A 23,319-nucleotide genomic window follows, 5' to 3' on the forward strand; every position below is an offset into this window, starting at 1 on the left:
AATAAAACAACAAAATAGGGTATCAGAGACGGATTTCTGTCTCAGTAACTAAGATCTCTGAAAACAAATAGCCATGGAAATTGTCAAACGCTGGCTGAAGGCCCGGTGGCTAATTGTAGAGATAAAGCTTTTTTGTCTCTAATTTGGATAGGGACATATCAGTTTCTGATAAGCAACACAAGTATTTTGAATGATCATCTCTATTTTCACAGATGATCAGTCTCTGTTTCCGTGATAAAGTTGTCTTACTTCCGTCTGTAATCCGTCTATGGAGATCTCTAATTTTACCTGTAAATCCTTATAAATTTTCGTCTGTGATTTCGTATCTAAATTACAAATTTTTCGTCTCTAATCCTGATAGTTTTTCTTAATTGTTTGACAAACTTTTGAGTTTCTGTACCAAAATTGATATCTTATTCATTATGCCATACCAATACATCAATCAATATCAAAATTTAAACTTCCCAAACCTACAACACACATCCATCTAGTCTTTCATGTCTCCCTCCTCTTTACTAGAGGGGATATAGTGAGAGAAAATGAGTGAAGGATTGATAAAATTTGATAACTGCCTCGGGTGGTTTTGATATGCTAACCAATTCTTGAATTGGTTGCCAGCGATAACTGCCTCGGGTGTGTTTAGCCATTTTGATTTCCTTCCTGCTAATAGCGGTCTCTATAATTTTCACCCTTAAATCATATGGTAGTTTCTGTAGCATCACCTTGATTTTTGGGTACTCGCATGGAAGAGGGAGAATGGTGCTTTTGATCAGGAACAAATTAATTAGTTATATATGCTGTAGCTGATGCTTGACTCATGCTTGTGCTTACATGTGGCTTACTGTTTATCAGGTAAAGAACTAATCATTCACCTCCCCAAGTTTCTGTTATTTTTCTGCCTTCAGGTACTTATGGGTAGCTTTATACATATTTGAGTCATAACAGTTTCCTAGTAATGTGGTCTTGGTATTGCGCAAACCAGGATATTAGACCTATAAGCTGTTGAATCTGTGGTGTTGCTCGATAAATGACACAGCTTTTGCTGTGGCTCTTCTTTAGAAAGTGAATGAGTCCTTTATTGGAAGGACGCACTAGCTTTAACTTTTTGGAAGAGAGGTAAGTTTCATGAAGTAATCACAATTCATTACAAGTTTTTATGCTAACTTTGTTAAAAGTTGAGGCGTCTTGTGTGATTTATGTTTCTTTTCGCTTGAACTTTTGCTAAAAAGCTTTAGTAAATACAAAGCTAAACCAGTGCTAATTGCTTTCTGTTAACCATCCCATGTATTCATAGCATTTTGAATTTTGGTTTACTTTATGATCTCATGTTGCTTTTGAGCAGTGTGGGTAGTTGGATTAACTTGAAGGTACTTTTCTATTTCTTTTTTGTTTTTCTTTTTAAGGAATTGAAGGCACTTTTCTGAATCAGTTAAATTGCAGGAATTGAAGCGCAGACGAAGAAAGAGGAAGAGTAGGAAAGAGAAGAGGAGGAGGAAGAGTCACCATCATTCATACGATGATTCTTCTGATGATTCTGCTGATCTGCGGTATAAAAGGAGGAGCAGGAAGACGTATTCAAACTCTGATTTCGACATCAGTGCTTTATATGATTCGCGAGTGGGTAGGGGCAAGAAGCGGTCTGAGAAGAAGAGCAGGAAACATCACCATGAAGAGGACTAGCTTCTACAGTGGGTGATATGTGATGTACTTTTAGGGTTCCTCTAAACTGCAGCTCAGTGTGCCCTATTCAATCTTTAATCTGGTGATTGATGAGCTTTTTGATGAAAACCACTTTAGCTTAGTGGACAATGCATTAGTTTGGTGCATTTGTTGTTTTTAATTTGATGTAATGTATCATTGTAATTGCTTTATTTTTTTGGTTGTAAGAATTCTGATATTTACTGAGTATGTTCTGTGTGATTCCGACATGTGATCGGTCCTGTTAGTTGAAATATTGCAATAATGCTTTGGAATTTTATTGAGTTTAAAGTTGTTTTACTTGTTGGTTGCTATTCGATGCTTTGGGGAAAGCCTGCCTGCGGGCATCAAGAAGAGCTTAACTATTACTGCTCTTTTGAACCCGGTGCTATTATTAGAGCAAAGAAGGTTGCAATATTTTTCAGTGTGTTTTATATATGTAATTGTATTAGGGAAATGATTTTGTCATTAATATTATCCAATTATTGGATCAACCTCTCTGAAAATCAAGATCAGGTGTTGCAGGTTTGTGTTGAGATTATGATGTCAACAAATATATTTTTATATGTTCTAATCAGCTACTGCATTTCTTTTTCAATTTTATCACCAGAAACTTGAGAAGTTTTGCTTGATGATGCCCCCTCCATGTTCTGATTTTGTCATTTCCTTGTCTGTGTGTCTTTTTTGTGTGTGTGTGCGGTGTGTGGGGGTGTGTGTGTGTGGGGTGTGTGTGCGTGTGCGGTGTGTGTGTGTGTGGTGTGTGTGTGTGTGTGTGTGTGTGTGGGATGTGTGTGTGTGTGCGTGTGGGGTGTGTTGGGTGTGTGGGTGTGTGTGTGTGTGGGGTGTGTGTGTGCGTGTGTGTGTGGGTGCGTGTGTGTGTGTGTGTGCATGTGTGTGTGTGGGTGCATGTGTGGGGTGTGTGTGTGTGTGGGTGGGTGGGTGTGTGTGTCACGCTAGAACATATTTTACTTCCATTTTGAACGTAGAAGAAGTGAGGTGTTGCTTTTATCTTCTGCTCCAAAGAATGCCATTAGCGTCTTGTTACATTTGCCATTCTCCTTTAATTTCTAAGTTTTCATTTCTATCTACACAACCTTTTTTCTCGTGTTGGATGTCAACATAGTTTCACAATATTTTATGCTCATTATGGGTATTGTGAGTCTTTGTGGTCTATTTATGTCCTTTGTAACATTTTTGTGTGCTTGCATAGATATGTATTCTTATCTTTGTTTATCTGATATGAAAAAGTATTTATTGAAATAAGAGCAACAACAGGACAGGAGAGAGTGCATTGTCCCTTTTCTTTTTTCATTTCAATATATCTCATTAGCAAAAGTGGTTTTAGATTGATTTACTTTACTAGAGGGAATATAGTGAGAGAAAATGAGTGAAAGATTGATAAAATCTGATAACTGCCATGGGTGGTTATGATCTACTAACAAATTTTTGAATTGGTTGCCAGCGACCACTACAAAATGTTGTAGTTTTGAACCCTGACTTTGGTGTGTTTAGCCATTTTGATTTCCTTCCTGCTAATAGCGGTCTCTACAATTTTCACATTTGAATCACAAGGTAGTTTCTGTAGCATCACCTTGATTTTTAGATACTCGCATGGAAGAGGGAGAATGGTGCTTTTGCTCTGGAACAAATAATCAGTTATATATGCTGTAGCTGATGTTTGACTTATGCTTGTGCTTACATGTGGCTTACTGTTTATCAAGTAAAGAACTAATCATTCACCTCCCCAAGTTTCTATTATTTTTCTACCTTCAGGTACTTATGGGCAGTTTCATACATATTTGAGTCGTAACAGTTTCCTAGTAATGTGGTTTTGGTATTGCTGAAATGCCTTAGTAAATACAAAGCTAACCCAGTGCTAATTGCTTTCTGTTAACCATCCCATGTATTCATAGCATTTTGGATTTTGGTTTACTTTCTGATCTCCTGTTGCTTTTGAGCAGTATGGGTAGTTGGATTAACTTGAAGGTACTCTTTTTTTCTTTTTTATTTTTCTTTTTAAGGAATACAAGGCAATTTTCTAAATCAGGTAAATTGTAGGAATGAAGCGAAGACGAAGAAAGAGGAAGGGTCGGAAAGAGAATAGGAGGAGGAGGAGTCACCATCATTCAGATGATGATTCTTCTGATGATTCTGCTGATCTGCGGCATAAAAGGAGGAGCAGGAAGGCGTATTCAGACTCTGATTCTGACATTAGTGCTTCAAATGATTCTCGAGTGGGTAGGGGCAAGAAGCGGTATGAGAAGAACAACCGGAAACATCGCCATGAAGAGGACTAACTTCTACAGTGGGTGATTAGGGTTCCTCTAAACTGCTGCTCAGTGTGCCCTATTCAATCTTTAATCTGGTGATTCATGAGCTTCTTGATGAAAATCACTTTAGCTTAGTGGACAATGCATTAGCTTGGTGCATTTGTTGTTTTTTAATTTGATGTAATGTATCATTGTAATTGCTTTATTCTTCTGGTTGTAAGAACTCTGTTATTTACTGAGTATGCTAGGTGTGATTCCGACATATGATCGGTCCTGTTAGTTGAAATATTGCAGTAATGCTTTGGGATTTTATTGAGTTTAAAGTTGTTTTACTTTTTGGTTGCTATTCGATGCTTCGGGGCAAACCTGCCTGCGGGCATCAAGAAGAGCTTAACTATTGTTGCTCTTTTGAACCCAGTGCTATTATTGGAGCAAAGAAGGTTGCAACATTTCCCAGTGTGTTTTATATATGTAATTGTATTAGAGCAATCATTTTGTCATTAATATTATCCAGTTTCTGGATCAACCTCTCTGAAAATTAAGATTTGGTGTAGCAGGTTTTTATTGAGGTCATGATGTCAACGAATATATTTTTATATGTTCTAACAACTACTGTATTTTTTTTTCAATTTTATCGACCACAAACTTGAGAAGTTTTGCTTAATGATGCCCCCTCCTTGTTCCGACTTTTCTATTTTCTTGTCTGTGTATCTTTTTTTTTGTGTGTGTGCGGTGTTTGGGGGTTTGTGTATGCACGTGGGGTGTGTGTGTGCGCGTGTGGGGTGTGTGGGTGTATGTGTGGGGGGTGTGTGTGCGTGTGGGGCATGTTGGGTGTGTGTGCGTGTGTGGGGTATGTGGGTGTGTGTGCGCGTGGTGTGTGTGTATGTGTGTGCAAGCGCATGTGTGTGTATGTGTGTGTGGGTGTGTGTGTGTGTGTATGTGTGTCACAGTAGATGCCTTAGTATATAAGAAGAGCTTAACTATTACTGCTCTTTTGAACCCGGTGCTATTATTAGAGCAAAGAAGGTTGCAACATTTTCCAGTGTGTTTTATATATGTAATTGTATTAGGGGAATAATTTTGTCATTAATATTATTTAGTTAGTGGATCAACCTCTCTGAAAATCAAGATCTGGTGTAGTAGGTTTCTGTTGAGATAATGATGTCAACGAATATATTTTTATATGTTCTAATAAGCTACTGCATTTCTTTTTCAATTTTATCGACCACAAACTTGTGAAGTTTTGCTTGATGATGCCCCCTCCTTGTTCCGACTATTCCATTTCCTTATCCGTGTGTCTTTTTTTGTGTGTGTGCGGTGTGTGGGGGTGTGTGTGTGGGGGGGTGTGTGTGTGTGGGATGTGTGTGTGTGTGTATTCGTGTGGGGTGTGAGTGCGTGTGTGGGGTATGTGGGTGTGTGTGTGCGTGTGGGGTGTGTGTGTGTGTGTGTGTGTGTTTGTGTGTGTGTGGGTGCGTGTGTGTGGGGTGTGGGGTGTGTTGAAAATGTGTGTGTGTGTGCGCGTGTGGGGTATGTGGGTGTGTGTGTGCGTGTGTGTGTGTGGGGTGTGTGTGCTTGTGTGGTGTGTGTGTGTGTGTGTGTGCATGCGCACATGTGTGTATGTGGAGTGTGTGGGTGTGGGTGTGTGTGTATGTGTGTCACAGTAGATGCCTTAGTATATACGAAGAACTTAACTATTACTACTCTTTTGAACCTGTTGCTCTTTTGGAGTGTGTGGGGTGTGTGGGGGTGTGTGGGGTATGTGGGTGTGTGCGTGCGTGTGGGGTGTGTGTGTGTGTTTGTGGGTTGTGTGTGTGAGTGTTTGTGGGGTGCATGTGTGTGTGTGGGTGCGGGTGTGTTGGGTGTGTGTGTATGTGGGGTGTGTTGGGTGTGTGTCTGTGTGTGTGCGCGTGTGGGGTATGTGGGTGTGTGTGTGCGTGGTGTGTGTGTGTGTGTGTATGTGTGTGTGGGGTGTATGTGTGTGTGTGGGGTATGTGTGTGTGTGTATGGGGTGTGTGCGCGTGTGGGGTGTGTGTGTGTGTGTGTGTGTGTGTGTGTATGGGGTGTGTGTGTGTGTGCGAGCGCGTGTGTGTGTGTATATGTGGGTGGGTGTGTGTGTATGTGTATCACAGTAGATGCCTTAGTATATAAGAAGAGCTTAACTATTACTGTTCTTTTGAACCCGGTTCTATTATTAGAGCAAAGAAGGTTGGAACATTTCCCATTGTGTTTTATATATGTAACTGTATTAGGGCAATGATTTTGTCATTAATATTATTCAGTTACTGGATCAACCTCTCTGAAAATCAAGATCTGGTGTAGCAAGTTTCTGTTTAGATAATGATGTCAACGAATATATTTTTATATGTTCTAATCACCTACTGCATTTCTTTTTCAATTTTATCAAGCACAAACTTGAAAAGTTTTGCTTGATGATGCCCCCTCCTTGTTCCCACTTTTCAATTTCCTTGTCCCTGTGTCTTTCTTTTTTGTGGGTGTGTGTGTGTGTGTGTGCGTGTGTGGGGTAAGTGGGTGAGTGTTTGCGTGTGGGGTGTGTGTGTGTGTGTGTACGCGTGTGGGGTATGTGGGTGTGTGTGCGTGTGTGTGTGTGGGGTGTGTGTGTGTGCGCGCATGTGGGTGTATGTGTGTGAGTTGTGTGGGTGTATGTGTGGGGTGTGTGTGTGCGTGTGGGGATTGTTGGGTCTGTGTGTGTGTGTGTGCGTGCGTGTGGGGTATGTGGGTGTGTGTGCGCGTGGTGTGTGTGTGTGTGTGTGTGTGTGTGTGTGTGTGGGGTGTATGTGTGCGTGTGGGGTGTGTGTGTGTGTGTGTATGGGGTGTGTGTGTGTGTGCGAGCGCGTGTGTGTGTATGTGTGTGTGGGTGTGTGTGTGTGTATGTGTGTCACAGTAGATGCCTTAGTATATAAGAAGAGCTTAACTATTACTGATCTTTTGAACCCGGTGCTATTATTAGAACAAAGAAGGTTGCAACATTTCCCATTGTGTTTTATATATGTAATTGTATTAGGGCAATGATTTTGTCATTAATATTATTCAGTTACTGGATCAACCTCTCTGAAAATCAAGATCTGGTGAAGCTGGTTTCTGTTGAGATCATGATGTCAACGAATATATTTTTATATGTTCTAATCAGCTACTGCATTTCTTTTTCAATTTTATCGAGCACAAACATGAGAAGTTTTGCTTGATGATGCCCCCTCCTTTTTCCGACTTTTCCATTTCCTTGTCCGTGTGTCTTCTTTATTTGTGTGTCCGGGGTGAGTGTGGGGTGTGTGTGTGTGTGTGTGGGATGTGTGTGTGTGTGTGCGTGTGAGGAGTGTGTGTGTGTGTGTGTGTGTTTGTGGGGTGTGTGTGTGTTTGTGGGGTGTGTGTGTGTGTGCATGTGTGTGTGTGGGTGCGTGTGTGGGGGGTGTGTGTGGGGTGTGGGGTGTGTTGGGTGTGTGTGTGTGTGCACGCGCGCGTGTGTGTATGCGGAGTGTGTGGGTGTGGGTGTGTGTGTATGTGTGTAACGATAGATGCCTCAGTATATAAGAAGAGCTTAACTATTACTGCTCTTTTGAACCTGTTGCTATTATTATAGCAAAGAATGTTGCAACATTTTCCATTGTATTTTATAAATGTAATTGTATTAGCGCAATGATTTTATCATTAATATTATCCAGTTACTGGATCGACCTCTCCGAAAATCAAGATCTGGTGTAGTAAGTTTCTGTTGAGATCATGATGTCAACGAATATATTTTTATATGTTCTAATCAGCTACTGCATTTCTTTTTTAATTTTATCGAGCACAAACTTGACAAGTTTTGCTTGATGATGCCCTCTCCTTGTTCCGACTTTTCCATTTCCTTGTCCGTGTGTCTTTTTTTTGTGTGTGTGCGGTGTGTGGGGGTGTGTGTGTGTGTGTGGGGTATGTGGGTGTGTGTGTGCGTGTGTGAGTGTGGGGTGTGTGTGTGTGTGTGGGATGTGTGTGTGTGTGCGTGTGGGGGGTATGTGGGTGTGTGTGTGCGTGTGGGGTGTGTGCGTGTGTGTTTGGTGCTTGTGTGGTGTGTGTGTGTGTATGGGGTGTGTGTGTGCGTGTGTGTGTGGGGTGTGTGTGTGTGCTTGTGTGGTGTGTGTGTGTGTATGGGGTGTGTGTGTGTGCACGCGCGCGTGGTATGTGTGTGAGTGTGTGGGCGTGAGTGTGTATGTATGTGTGTCACGGTAGATGCCTTAGTATATTAGAAGAGCTTAACTATTACTGTTCTTTTGAACCTGTTGCTATTATTAGAGTAAAAAAAGTTGCAATATTTTCCAGTGTATTTTATATATGTAATTGTATTAGGGCAATGATTTTGTCATCAATATTATCCAGTTACTGGATCGACCAAAAACCGCACACACACAAAAAAAAAGGCCACACGGACAAGGAAATGGAAAAGTCGGAACAAGGAGGGGGCATCATCAAGCAAAACTTCTCAAATTTGTGCTCGATAAAATTGAAAAAGAAATGCAGTAGCTGATTAGAACATATAAAAATATATTCGTTGACATCATGATCTCAATAAAAACCTGCTAAACCAGATCTTGATTTTCAGAAAGGTCGATCCAGTAACTGGATAATATTGATGACAAAATCATTGCCCTAATACAATTACATATATAAAATACACTGGAAAATGTTGCAACCTTCATTTCTCTAATAATAGCAACAGGTTCAAAAGAACAGTAATAGTTAAGCTCTTCTAATATACTAAGGCATCTACCGTGACACACATACATACACACTCACGCCCACACACTCCACATATTTTTATATGTTCTAATCAGCTACTGCATTTCTTTTTCAATTTTATTGAGCACAAACTTGAGAAGTTTTGCTTGATGGTGCCCCCTCCTTGTTCCAACCTTTTCATTTCCTAGTCCGTGTGTCTTTTTTTTGTGTGTGTGCGGTGTGTGGGGGTGTGTGTGTGGGGTGTGTGTGTGTGTCGGATGTGTGTGTGTGTGTGTGTTTGTGGGGTGTGTGTGTGTGTGCGTGTGTGGGGTATGTGGGTGTGTGTGTGTGCGCGTGTGTGTGGGGTATGTGTGTGTGTGTGTGTGTGCGTGTAGGGTGTGTGTGCGTGTGTGGGGTATGTGTGTGTGCATGTGGGGTGTGTGTGTGTGCATATGTGTGTGTGGGTGCGTCTGTAGGGGGTGTGGGGTGTGTTGGGTGTGTGTGTGTGTGTGTGCGTGTGGGGTATGTGGGTGTGTGTGTGCGTGTGTGTGTGTGGGGTCTGTGTGTGCTTGTGTGGTGTGTGTGTGTATGGGGTGTGTGTGTGTGTGCACGCGCGCGTGTGTGTATGTGTGTATGTGGAGTGTGTGGGTGTGGGTGTGTGTGTATGTGTGTCACGCTAGATGACTTAGTATATAAGAAAAGCTTAACTATTACTGCTCTTTTGAACCTGTTGCTATTATTAGAGAAAAAGAAAGTTGCAAATTTTCCAGTGTATTTTATATATGTAATTGTATTAGTGCAATGATTTTGTCATCAATATTATCCAATTACTGGATCAACCTCTCTGAAAATCAAGATCTGGTGTAGCAAGTTTCTGTTGAGATCATGATGTCAACGAATATATTTTTATATGTTCTAATCAGCTACTGCATTTCTTTTTCAATTTTATCGAGCACAAACTTGAGAAGTTTTGCTTGATGATGCCCCTCATTGTTCCGACTTTTCCATTTCCTTGTCCGTGTGTCTTTTTTTTGTGTGTGCGGTGTGTGGGGGTGTGTGTGTGGGGTGTGTGTGTGGGGTATGTGGGTGTGTGTGTGTGTGCGCGTGTGGGGTATATGGGTGTGTGTGTGCGTGTGTGAGTGTGGGGTGTGTGTGTGTGTGTGGGATGTGTGTGTGTGTGCGTGTGTGGGGTATGTGGGTGTGTGTGTGCGTGTGTGTGTGGGGGGTGTGTGTGTGCTTGTGTGGTGTGTGTGTGTGTATGGGGTGTGTGTGTGTGTGCACGCGCGCGTGTGTGTATGTGGAGTGTGTGGGTGTGAGTGTGTATGTATGTGTGTCACGGTAGATGCCTTAGTATAATAGAAGAGCTTAACTATTGCTGTTCTTTTGAACCTGTTGCTATTATTAGAGCAATGAAGGTTGCAATATTTTCCAGTATATTTTATATATGTAATTGTATTAGGGCAATGATTTTGTCATCAATATTATCCAGTTACTGGATCGACCTTTCTGAAAATCAAGATCTGGTTTAGCAGGTTTTTATTGAGATCATGATGTCAATGAATATATTTTTATATGTTCTAATCAGCTACTGCATTTCTTTTTTAATTTTATCGAGCACAAACTTGAGATGTTTTGCTTGATGGTGCCCCCTCCTTGTTCCGACTTTTTTATTTCCTTGTCCGTGTGTCTTTTTTTTGTGTGTGTGCGGTGTGTGGGGGTGTGTGTGTGTGTGGGATGTGTGTGTGTGTGTGTGTGTGGGATGTGGGTGTGTGTGTGTGTTTGTGGGGTGTGTGTGTGTGTGCATGTGTGTGTGTGGGTGCATGTGTAGGGGGTGTGTGTGGGGTGTGGGGTGTGGGGTGTGTTGGGTGTGTGTGTGTGTTTGGTGTGTGTGTGTGTGTGCGCGCGTGTGGGGTATGTGGTTGTGTGTGTGCGTGTGTGTGTGTGGGGTGTGTGTGTGCTTGTGTGGTGTGTGTGTGTGTGGACGCGCGCGTGTGTGTTTGTGTGTATGTGGAGTGTGTGGGTGTGGGTGTGTGTGTATGTGTGTCACGGTAGATGCCCTAGTATATAAGAAGAGCTTAACTATTACTGCTCTGTTGAACCTGTTGCTATTATTAGAGCAAAGAAGGTTGCAACATTTTCCAGTGTATTTTATATATGTAATTGTATTAGGGCAATGATTTTGTCATTAATATTATCCAGTTACTGGATCGAACTCTCTGAAAATCAAGATCTGGTGTAGCAAGTTTCTGTTGAGATCATGATGTCAACGAATATATTTTTATATGTTGTAATCAGCTACTTCATTTTTTTTTTCAATTTGATCGAGCACAAACTTGAGAAGTTTTACTTGATGATGCCCCCTCCTTGTTCCGACTTTTCCATTTTCTTGTCCGTGTGTCTTTTTTTTTGTGTGTGTGCGGTGTGTGGGGGTGTGTGTGTGGGGTGTGTGTGTGTGTGTGGGTTGTGTGTATGTGTGTGTGCGTGTGTGGGGTATGTAGGTGTGTGTGTGTGCGCCTGTGGGGTCTGTGGGTGTGTGTGTGCGTGCGTGAGTGTGGGGTGTGTGTGTGTGTGTGGGATGTGTGTGTGTGTGCGTGTGTGGGGTATGTGGGTGTGTGTGCGCGTGGTGTGTGTGTATGTGTGTGCAAGCGCATGTGTGTGTATGTGTGTGTGGGTGTGTGTGTGTGTGTATGTGTGTCACAGTAGATGCCTTAGTATATAAGAAGAGCTTAACTATTACTGCTCTTTTGAACCCGGCACGCGCGCATGTGTCTATGTGTGTATGTGGAGTGTGTGGGTGTGGGTGTGTGTGTATGTGTGTCACGGTAGATGCCTTAGTATATAAGAAGAGCTTAACTATTACTACTCTTTTGATCCTATTGCTATTATTAGAGCGAAGAAGGTTGCAACATTTTTCAGTGTATGTGTGTGTGTGTGTGGGATGTGTGTATGTGTGTGTGTGTGTGTGGGGTATGTAGGTGTGTGTGTGTGTTTGTCGGGTGTGTGTGTGTGTGCGCGTGTGGTGTCTGTTGGTGTGTGTGTGCGTGCGTGAGTGTGGGGTGTGCGTGTGTGTGTGGGTTTTGTGTGTGTGTGCGTGTGTGGGGTATGTGGGTGCGTGTGTGCGTGTGGGGTGTGTGTGTGTGTTTGTGTGGTGTGTGTGTGTTTGTGCGCGTGTGGGGTATGTGGGTGTGTGTGTGCGTGTGACCCTACATGCTCACACACACACACACACGCAAACACACCCTACACGCACACACACACACCCCACACACACGCGCGCACACGCACACCCACATACCCCACACGCGCACACACACACACACCCCACAAACACACACACACACACACATCCGACACACACACACACCCCACACACACACCCCCACACACCGCACACACACAAAAAAAAGACACACGGACTAGGAAATGAAAAGGTTGGAACAAGGAGGGGGCACCATCAAGCAAAACTTCTCAAGTTTGTGCTCAATAAAATTGAAAAAGAAATGCAGTAGCTGATTAGAACATATATGTGTATGTGGAGTGTGTGGGCGTGAGTGTGTATGTATGTGTGTCACGGTAGATGCCTTAGTATATTAGAAGAGCTTAATTATTGCTGTTCTTTTGAACCTGTTGCTATTATTAGAGAAATAGAAAGTTGCAACATTTTCCAGTGTATTTTATATATGTAATTGTATTAGGGCAATGATTTTGTCATCAATATTATCCAGTTACTGGATCGACCTCTTTGAAAATCAGGATCTGGTTTAGCAGGTTTTTGTTGAGATCATGATGTCAACGAATATATTTTTATATGTTCTAATCAGGTACTGCATTTCTTTTCAAATTTTATCGAGCACAAATTTGAGAAGTTTTGCTTGATGATGCCCCCTCCTTGTTCCGACTTTTCCATTTCCTTGTCCGTGTGGCCTTTTTTTTTGTGTGTGTGCGGTTTTTGGTCGATCCAGTAACTGGGTGGGTGTGTGTGTGTGTTTGTGGGGTGTGTGTGTGTGTGCGCGTGTGGGGTATGTGGGTGTGCGTGTGCGCGCGTGTGTGTGGGGTGTGTGTGTGTGCGTGTAGGGTGTGTTTGCGTGTGTGTGTGTGTGTGAGCATGTAGGGTGTGTGTGCGTGTGTGGGGTATGTGTGTGTGTGTGTGCGTGTGGGGTGTGTGTGTGTTTGTGGGGTGTGTGTGTGTGTGTTTGTGGGGTGTGTGTATGTGTGCATGTGTGTGTGTGGGTGCATGTGTAGGGGGTGTGTGTGGGGTGTGGGGTGTGGGGTGTGTTGGGTGTGTGTGTGTGTTTGGTGTGTGTGTGTGTGTGCGCGCGTGTGGGGTATGTGGTTGTGTGTGTGCGTGTGTGTGTGTGGGGTGTGTGTGTGCTTGTGTGGTGTGTGTGTGTGTGGACGCGCGCGTGTGTGTATGTGTGTATGTGGAGTGTGTGGGTGTGGGTGTGTGTGTAAGTGTGTCACGGTAGATGCCCTAGTATATAAGAAGAGCTTAACTATTACTGCTCTTTTGAACCTGTTGCTATTATTAGAGCAAAGAAGGTTGCAATATTTTACAGTGTATTTTATATATGTAATTGTATTAGGCAATGATTTTGTCATTAATATTATCCAGTTACTGGATCGACCTCTCTGAAAATCAAGATCTGGTGTAGCAAGTTTCTGTTGATATCATGATGTCAACGAATATATTTTTATATGTTCTAATCAGCTACTTCATTTTTTTTTTAAATTTTATCAAGCACAAACTTGAGAAGTTTTACTTGATGATGCCCCCTCCTTGTTCCAACTTTTTCATTTTCTTGTCCGTGTGTCTTTTTTTTTGTGTGTGTGCGGTGTGTGGGGGTGTGTGTGTGGGGTGTGTGTGTGTGTGTGGGGTGTGTGGGGTATGTGGGTGTGTGTGTGTGTGCGCGTGTGGGGTATGTGGGTGTGTGTGTGCGCGCGTGTGTGTGGGGTGTGTGTGTGTGTGTGTGTGTGTGCATGTAGGGTGTGTGTGCGTGTGTGTGTATGTAGGGTGTGTGTATGCGTGTGAGGTGTGTGTGTGTGTTTGTGGGGTGTGTGTGTGGGTGCGTGTGTGGGGGGTGTGTGTGGGGTGTGGGGTGTGTTGGGTGTGTGTGTGTGTGTGCGCATGTAGGGTATGTGGGTGTGTGTGTGTGGGGTGTGTATGTGCTTGTGTGGTGTGTGTGTGTGTATGGGGTGTGTGTGTGTGTGCACGCGCGCGTGTGTGTATGTGTGTATGTGGAGTGTGTGGGTGTGGGTGTGTGTGTATGTGTGTCAAGGTAGATGGCTTAGTATATGAGAAGAGCTTAACTATTACTGCTCTTTTGAACCTGTTGCTATTATTAGAGGAAAGAAGGTTGCAACATTTCTGAGTGTATTTTATATATGTAATTGTATTAGTACAATGATTTTGTCATCAATATTATCCAATTACTGGATCAACCTCTCTGAAAATCAAGATCTGGTTTAGCAGGTTTTTATTGAGATCATGATGTCAACGAATATATTTTTATATGTTCTAATCAGCTACTGCATTTCTTTTTTAATTTTATCGAGCACAAACTTGATATGTTTTGCTTGATGGTGCCCCCTCCTTGTTCCGACTTTTTTATTTCCTTGTCCGTGTGTCTTTTTTTTTGTGTGTGTGCGGTGTGTGGGGGTGTGTGTGTAGGGTGTGTGTGTGTGTGGGATGTGTGTGTGTGTGTGTGGGATGTGGGTGTGTGTGTGTGTTTGTGGGGTGTGTGTGTGCGCGCGTGTGTGTGGGGTGTGTGTGTGTGTGTGCGCGTGTGTGTGGGGTGTGTGTGTGTGTGTGTGTGCGTGTAGGGTGTGTGTGCGTGTGTGTGTGTGTGTGTGCGTGTAGGGTGTGTGTGCATGTGTGGGGTATATGTGTGTGTGTGCGTGTGGGGTGTGTGTGTGATTGTGGGGTGTGTGTATGTGTGCATGTGTGTGTGTGGGTGCGTGTGTAGGGGGTGTGTGTGGGGTGTGGGGTGTGTTGGGTGTGTGTGTGTGTTGGGTGTGTGTGTGTGTGTGCGCGTGTGGGGTATATGGGTGTGTGTGTGTGTGTGTGTGCGTGGGGTGTGTGTGTGCTTGTGTGGTGTGTGTGTGTGTGGACGCGCGCGTGTGTGTATGTGTGTATGTGGAGTGTGTGGGTGTGGGTGTGTGTGTATGTGTGTCACGGTAGATGCCCTAGTATATAAGAAGAGCTTAACTATTACTGCTCTTTTGAACCTGTTGTTATTATTAGAACAAAGAAGGTTGCAACATTTTCCAGTGTATTTTATATATGTAATTGTATTAGGGCAATGATTTTGTCATTAAGATTATCCAGTTACTGGATCGACCTCTCTGAAAATCAAGATCTGGTGTAGCAGGTTTCTGTTGAGATCATGATGTCAACGAATATATTTTTGTATGTTCTAATTAGCTACTGCATTTCTTTTTTAATTTTATCGACCACAAACTTGAGAAGTTTTGCTTGGTGATGCCCCCTCCTTGTTCCGACTTTTCCATTTTCTTGTCCGTGTGTCTTTTTTTTTGTGTGTGTGGGGTGTGTGTGTGTGTGTGTGGGATGTGTGTGTGTGTGTGGGGTGTGTGGGGTATGTGGGTGTGTGTGTGTGTGTGCGCATGTAGGGTATGTGGGTGTGTGTGTGTGGGGTGTGTATGTGCTTGTGTGGTGTGTGTGTGTGTATGGGGTGTGTGTGTGTGTGCACGCGGTGTGGTTGTGTGTGTGTGTGTGGTGTGTGTGTGCGTGTGGGGTGTGTGTGTGTGTTTGTGGGGTGTGTGTGTGGGTGCGTGTGTGGGGGGTGTGTGTGGGGTGTGGGGTGTGTTGGGTGTGTGTGTGTGTGTGCGCATGTAGGGTATGTGGGTGTGTGTGTGTGGGGTGTGTATGTGCTTGTGTGGTGTGTGTGTGTGTATGGGGTGTGTGTGTGTGTGCACGCGCGCGTGTGTGTATGTGTGTATGTGGAGTGTGTGGGTGTGGGTGTGTGTGTATGTGTGTCAAGGTAGATGGCTTAGTATATGAGAAGAGCTTAACTATTACTGCTCTTTTGAACCTGTTGCTATTATTAGAGGAAAGAAGGTTGCAACATTTCTGAGTGTATTTTATATATGTAATTGTATTAGTACAATGATTTTGTCATCAATATTATCCAATTACTGGATCAACCTCTCTGAAAATCAAGATCTGGTGTAGCAGTTTCTGTTGAGATCATGATGTCAATGAATATATTTTTATATGTTCTAATAAGCTACTGCATTTCTTTTTCAATTTTATCGAGCACAAACTTGAGATGTTTTGCTTGATGATGCCACCTCCTTGTTCCAACTTTTCCATTTCCTTGTCTGTGCTTCTTTTTGTGTGTGTGTGTGTGTGTGTGTGTGTGTGGGATGTGTGTGTGTGTGGGTGGGGTGTGTGTGTTCGTGTGGGGTTTGTGGGTGTGCGTGTGTGTGTGGATGTGTGTTTGTGTCACGATAGGAAATGTTTTACTTTCATTTTGAACGTAGAAGAAGTGAGGTATTGCTTTTATCTTCTGCTCCAACGAATGCCATTAGCGTCTTGTTACATTTGTCATTCTCATTCAATTTTTAAGTCTTCATTTCCATCTACACAACCTTTTTTCTCGTGCAGGATGTCAACATAGTTTCGCAATATTTTATGCTCATTATGGATATTCTGTGTCTTTGTGGTCTATTTATGTCCTTTGTAATATTTTTGTGTGCTTGCATAGATGTGTATTCTCATTTTTGTTTACCTGATATGAAAGAGTATTTATTGAAATAAGAGCAATAACAGGACAGGAGAGAGTGCATTGTCCCTTTTCTTTTTTCATTTCAATATATCTCATTAGGAAAAGTGGTCTTAGATTGATTTACTTTACTAGAGGAAATATAGTGATAGAAAATGAGTGAAAGATTGATAAAATCTGATAACTGCCATGGGTGGTTATGATCTACTAACAAATTTTTGAATTGGTTGCCAGCGACCACTACAAAATGTTGTAGTTTTGAACCCTGACTTTGGCGTGTTTAGCCATTTTGATTTCCTTCCTGCTAATAGCGGTCTCTACAATTTTCACCCTTGAATCACATGGTAGTTTTTGTAGCATCACCTTGATTTTTGGGTACTCGCATGGAAGAGAGAGAATGATGCTTTTGCTCTGGAACAAATAATCAGTTATATATATGTTGTAGATGATGCTTGACTTATGCTTGTGCTTGCATGTGGCTTACTGTTTATCAAGTAAACAACTAATCATTCACCTCCCAAAGTTTCTGTTATTTTTCTGCCTTCAGGTACTTATGGGTAGTTTCATACATATTTGAGTCGTAACAATTTCCTAGTAATGTGGTTTTGGTATTGCTGAAATGCCTTAGTAAATACAAAGCTAACCCAGTGCTAATTGCTTTCTGTTAACCATCCCATGTATTCATAGCATTTTGGATTTTGGTTTACTTTCTGATCTCATGTTGCTTTTGAGTAGTATGGGTAATTGGATTAACTTGAAGGTACTTTTCTATTTCTTTTTGTTTTTCTTTTTAAGGAATTGAAGGCACTTTTCTGAATTAGGTAAATTGCAGGAATTAAAGCGCATGCGAAGAAAGAGGAAGACTAGGAAGGAGAAGAGGAGGAGGAGGAGTCACCATCATTCAGATGATAATTCTTATGAAGATTCTGCCGATCTGCGGCATAAAAGGAAGAGTAGGAAGGCGTATTCAGACTCTGATTCCGACATCAGCGCTTCAAATGATTCGCGAGTGGGTAGAGGCAAGAAGCGGTCTGAGAAGAAGAGTAGGAAACGTCGCCATGAAGAGGACTAACTTCTACAGTAGGTGATATGTCGTGCTTTTTGGGTTCCTCTAAACTGCTGCTCAATGTGCCCTATTCAATCTTTAATCAGGTGATTGATGAGCTTCTTGATGAAAACCACTTTAGCTTAGTGGACAATGTATTAGTTTGGTGCATTTGTTGTTTTTCAATTTGATGTCATGTATCATTGTAATTGCTTTATTCTTCTGGTTGTAAGAATTCTGTTATTTACTGAGTATGCTATGTGTGATTCCGATATGTGATCGATCCTGTTAGTTGAAATATTGGAGTAATGCTTTGAAATTTTATTGAGTTTAAAGTTGTTTTACATGTTGGTTGCTATTCAATGCTTTAGGGCAAGCCTGCCTGCAGACATCAAGAGAGCTTAAATATTGCTGCTCTTTTGAACCCAGTGCTATTATTGGAGCAAAGAAGGTTGCAGCATTTCTTAGTGTGTTTTATATATGTAATTGTATTAGGGCAATGATTTTGTCATTAATATTATCCAGTTTCTGGATCAATCTCTCTGAAAATCAAGATCTGGTGTAGCAGGTGTCTGTTGAGATCATGATGCCAACGAATATATTTTTATATGTTCTAATCAGCTATTGCATTTATTTTTCAATTTTATCGACCACCAATTTGAGAAGTTTTGCTTAATGATGCCCTCTCCTTGTTCCGACTTTTCCATATCCTTGTCTGCGCGTCATTTTTTTGTGTGTGTGTGGTGCATGGGTTTGTGTGGCGTGTGTGTGTGGTGCATGGGTTTGTGTGGTGTGTGTGTGTGTGTGGTGTGTGTGTGTGGGGGGGGGGGGGGGTTTGTGGGCTTGTGGGGTGTGTGTGGGTGTGTGTGTGCATGTGGGGTGTGTGTGTATGTCACGGTAGAATAGGTTTTACTTCCATTTTGAACGTAGAAGAGGTGAGGTGTTGCTTTTATCTTCGGCCAACGAATGCCATCTGCGTCTTGTTACATTTGCCATTCTCCTTCAGTTTCTATGTCTTCATTTCTATCTACACAACCTTTTTTCTCATGCAGGATGTCAACATAGTTTCGCAACATTTTATGCTCATTACGGGTATTTTGTGTCTTTATGGTTTATTTATGTCCTTTGTAACATATTTGTGTGCTTGCATAAATGTGTATTCTCATTTTTGTTTTTACCTGATATGAAAGAGTATTTATTGAAATAAGAGCAATAATAGGACAGGAGAGAGTGCATTGTCCCTCTTCTTTTTTTCTTTCAATATATCTCGTTAGCAAGAGTGGTTTTGGATTTATTTACTTTACTAGAGGGGATATAGTGAGAGAAAATGAGTGGAGGATTGATTAAATCTGATAACTGCCTTGGGTGGTTATGATCTACTAACCAATTCTTGAATTGGTTGCCAGCGACCACTACAAAATGTTGTAGTTTTGAACCCTGATTTTGGTGTGTTTAGCCATTTTGATTTCCTTCTGCTAATATCGGTCTCTATAATATTCACCCTTGAATCACATGGTAGTTTCTGTAGCATCACATTGATTTTTGGGTACTCGCATGGAAAAGGGAGAATGGTGGTTTTGCTCAGGAACAATTAATCAGTTATATATGCTGTAGCTAATGCTTGACTCATGCTTGTGCTCACATGTGGCTTACTGTTTATCAAGTAAAGAACTAATCATTCACCTCCCCAAGTTTCTATTATTTTTCTACCTTCAGGTACTTATTGACAGTTTTATACATATTTGAGTGGTAACAGGTTCTTAGTAATGTAGTTTTGGTATTGCAGATACCAGGATGTTAGGCCAATAAGTTGTTGAATTTGTGGTGTTGCTCGATAAATGGCACAACTGTTGCTGTGGCTTTTATTTAGAAAGTGAATGATTCCTTTACTGGAAGGAGACACTAGCTTTAACTTTTTGGAAGAGAGGTAAGTTTGATGAAGTAATCAAAATCCATTACAAGTTTTTATGCTAACTTTGTTAAAGGTTGAGGCGTCTTATGTGATTTATATTTCTTGTCGCTTGGGCTTTTGCAGAAATGCTTTAGTAAATACAAAGCTAACCCAATGCTAATTGCTTTCTATTAACCATCCCATGTATTCATAGCATTTTGGATTTTGGTTTACTTTCTGATCTCATGTTGCTTTTGAGCGGTATGGGTAGTTGGATTACCTTACTTTTCTATTTCTTTTTTGTTTTTCTTTTTAAGGAATTGAAGGCACTTTTCTGAATCAGGTAAATTTCAGTTATGAATTGCAGGAATTGAAGCGTAGGAGAAGAAAGAGGAAGAGTAGGAAGGAGAAGAGGAGGAGGAGGAGTCACCATCATTCAGATGATGATTCTTCTGATGATTCTGCTGATTTGCAGCATAAAAGGAGGAACAGGAAGGCGTATTCAGACACTGATTCCGACATCAGTGCTTTAAATGATTCACAAGTAGGCAGGGGCAAGAAGCGGTCTGAGAAGAAGAGCAGGAAACATTGCCATGAAGAGGACTAATTTCTATAGTGGGTGATATGTCGTGCTTTTAGGGTTCCTCTAAACTGCTGCTCAGTGTGCCCTATTCAATCTTTAATCATGTGATTGATGAGCTTCTTGATGAAAACCACTTTAGTTTAGTGGACAATGCATTAGTTTGGTGCATTTGTTGTTTTTGAATTTGATGTAATGTATCATTGTAATTGCTTTATTCTTCTGGTTGTAAGAATTTTGATATTTACTGAGTATGCTATGTGTGATTCCGACATGTGATCGGTCCTGTTAGTTGAAATATTGCAGTAATGCTTTAGAGTTTTGTTGAGTTCAAAGTTGTTTTACTTGTTGGTTGCTATTCGATGGTTTAGGGCAAGTCTGCCAGTAGGCATCAAAAAGAGCTTAAGTATTCCTGCTCTTTTGAACCCAGTGCTATTATTGGAGCAAAGAAGGTTGCGGCATTTCCTAGTGTATTTTATATTAGGGCAATGATTTTGTCATTAATATTTTCTAGATTCTGGATCAACCTCTTTGAAAATCAAGATCTGGTGTAGCAGGTTTCGATTGAGATCATGATGTCAATGAATATATTTTTATATGTTCTAATCAGCTACTGCAATTTTTTTTAATTTTATCGACCACAAACTTGAGAAGTTTTGCTTAATGATGCCCCCTCTTTGTTCCAACTTTTCCATTTCCTTATCTGTGCGTCTTTGTTTTTTTTTTTTGTGTGTTTGTGGTGTGTGTGTGTGTGTGCGGGTGTGGGGTGTGTGTGTGGGTTGGGGGGGGGGGGGTGTGTGTGGGTGTGTGTGTGTATCACGATAGAACATATTTTACTTCCATTTTGAACGTAGAAGAAGTGAGGTGTTGCTTTTATCTTCTACGACAACGAATGCCATTTGCATCTTGTTACATTTGCATTCAATTTCTAAGTTTTCTTTTAAAACCTTGCTATGGATCCCTTTCCGTCCAGATCTCACCTTTTTCGAATAAAAATAATATTTTTCGATAAAAGCAACACCTTTTTCGAAAAATACTATTTCCGTCCAGATCTCACCTTTTTCGAAAAATACTATTTTTATTCGAAAAAGGTACATACATAACACATTACAATTTTTCCTTTACCGACAAAAATAACATTTTTAATAGAAATTGGATTAAATGTGCTACCTTTTTCAAATTATTTATAAAATAAATAGTTGTGAATAATCTTAGTAATAAGTGACAAAAATAATAAGAAAAAAATTCATTAACCCATAAATCACCACATCAATAGAGTAATGTATAAAAATAAAAGTCATTGAATCATATTACTAAGCATACTGCAAAAATACATTTATTTTTTCTTGGCCGAACGAATTTCTAACTAATGATATTGCAGGAAATTTTAATTAGTTGGAACTTAATTCGGTCGAATTTGAACCAATAATATGGCAAGCGTAATATACTTGTTCTGTAATTAGTGTACAATTTAGGAAAAATGACCAATAATATAGAAAGTGTATCATAATTGCATAATTGCTCTGTGATTGAATTGGTTCGATTAAATTTAATCCGAATAAGAATTTTTTACTATAACATAGATCGAGGGAAAATTGCATTTTTCGTCTCGTAACTTTGGTCTTTTCATTTTTGATCCCATCGATTACGGAATTCTCACTTTTGGCCCCGTAACTTTAAAGAAGTAGCAGTTTTGGTCCCATGATACCTTTCTGTTAGATGTTTAATGGAAAAGGCCACGTGGCTGTTAAGTGCTTGGGAACAAAAGTGCTATTTTTTGAAAGTTATGGGATCAAAAGTAAAAATTCTGTGCCATATTCTCTAAAAATTCTATTTTTTATCTTCTGTAAGTGGAGCCTCATAATGATGGTGCAACTTAGTTGCAATCACATCTGTGCATAGAGCAAAGAAAAGTCTCTAATGGAAGTAGTCTCCCATCATTAATTATATATGTACTTCAATTATCATTAATTATATATGTACTTCAATTATCATTAATTATATATGTACTTCAATTATCATTAATTATATATGTACTTCAATTATCATTAATTATATATGTACTTCAATTATCATTAATTATATATGTACTTCAATTAAAATACTGTTCATTACAGGCAGAATTTGTGTAGGCAATCAGTATATAAGGGATTAGGCATAGCTCCATTTTACACAACTCAATCTGTTCTCCAATCAACAATGGGAAGCCTACTAAAACCAGGGCATTTCCCCTTATTCATATGTACTGCTTTGGCATTTTTCATTGCAGCCACTCAGGTGGCTGCAAATAAACCCTATGTTTATCCTTCAATACTGCCAAAGCACCACCCCAAGCCTTACCATAAGCATTTGCCTTATTTATACAAATCGCCTCCGCCACCACCATCCAAGTACTACTACAACTCACCTCCACCACCGTCATATTCTGTCAAGTTGCCACAACTTCCGAAGCACGTCAAACATCCCAAGTATTATTATAAATCTCCACCACCACCATTGAAGAAGTACTACTACAGGTCACCTCCACCACCGCCATATTCTGTTAAGTTGCCACAACTTCCGACGCACGTAGAACATCCCAAGTATTACTACAAATCTCCACCACCACCACCGAAGAAGTACTACTACAGCTCACCTCCACCACCGAAGAAGTACTACTACAGCTCACCTCCACCACCGCCATATTCTATCAAGTTGCCACAACTTCCAAAATACGTAGAACATCCGAAATATTATTATAAATCTCCTCCACCACCACCAAAGAAGTACTATTACAGCTCCCCTCCACCACCGGCATATTCTTACAAGTCACCACCACCTCCAAAGCATGTAGAGCAACCCAAATATTATTACAAGTCGCCACCACCACCACCAAAATACTATTACAGCTCGCCACCACCTCCAAAGTATGTAGAACATCCGAAATATTATTACAAGTCTCCTCCACCACCACCACCTCCTGCATACTATTACAAGTCACCACCTCCACCATCACCTTCACCACCACCACCATACCACTACAACTCACCACCTCCACCATCTCCCTCACCTCCTCCACCATACTACTATACTTCTCCACCACCTCCATCACCACCACCACCTCCGCCGCCGTACTACTACAGCTCACCTCCTCCTCCAAAGGGTTATTAAGCTTATACCAGCCAGACTTTTGTTCTATTCTAATTTGCACCGGAACACCTAAATTTTTATGCATGAGAGTATGCTTTCATCTTTGATGTGCTGAACTTTTTGTTAATTGAATAGATTATATTTGGAAAATTAAATAAGCAAGGAGCTGTGTGAGATCCTTGCTATTTCATTGTTTTTTCTGTATCTTTTCGTTTTACCAACATTTAATGGAAATTCAACTATATGTTCTCTTTTAA

General features: G+C 41.1%; 2 protein-coding genes across 2 annotated transcripts; both read left to right on the forward strand.

The window, feature by feature from the left end:
- Window positions 3,759-19,960, forward strand: LOC105163611 (CAX-interacting protein 4-like). Its single transcript, XM_011082024.2, has 5 exons — window positions 3,759-3,952; window positions 17,105-17,157; window positions 17,239-17,460; window positions 19,671-19,696; window positions 19,829-19,960. Exons 1-5 carry the CDS (start codon window positions 3,759-3,761, stop codon window positions 19,958-19,960), a joined length of 627 nt encoding a protein of 208 aa, XP_011080326.2.
- Window positions 22,116-23,319, forward strand: LOC105163612 (extensin-2-like). Its single transcript, XM_011082025.2, has one exon. The coding sequence runs from the start codon at window positions 22,133-22,135 to the stop codon at window positions 23,081-23,083; it is 951 nt and encodes a 316-aa protein (XP_011080327.1). The 5' UTR covers window positions 22,116-22,132; the 3' UTR covers window positions 23,084-23,319.

This window comes from Sesamum indicum, linkage group LG6, assembly GCF_000512975.1.
Source record: "Sesamum indicum cultivar Zhongzhi No. 13 linkage group LG6, S_indicum_v1.0, whole genome shotgun sequence".
Classification (NCBI taxonomy): Eukaryota; Viridiplantae; Streptophyta; class Magnoliopsida; order Lamiales; family Pedaliaceae; genus Sesamum; species Sesamum indicum.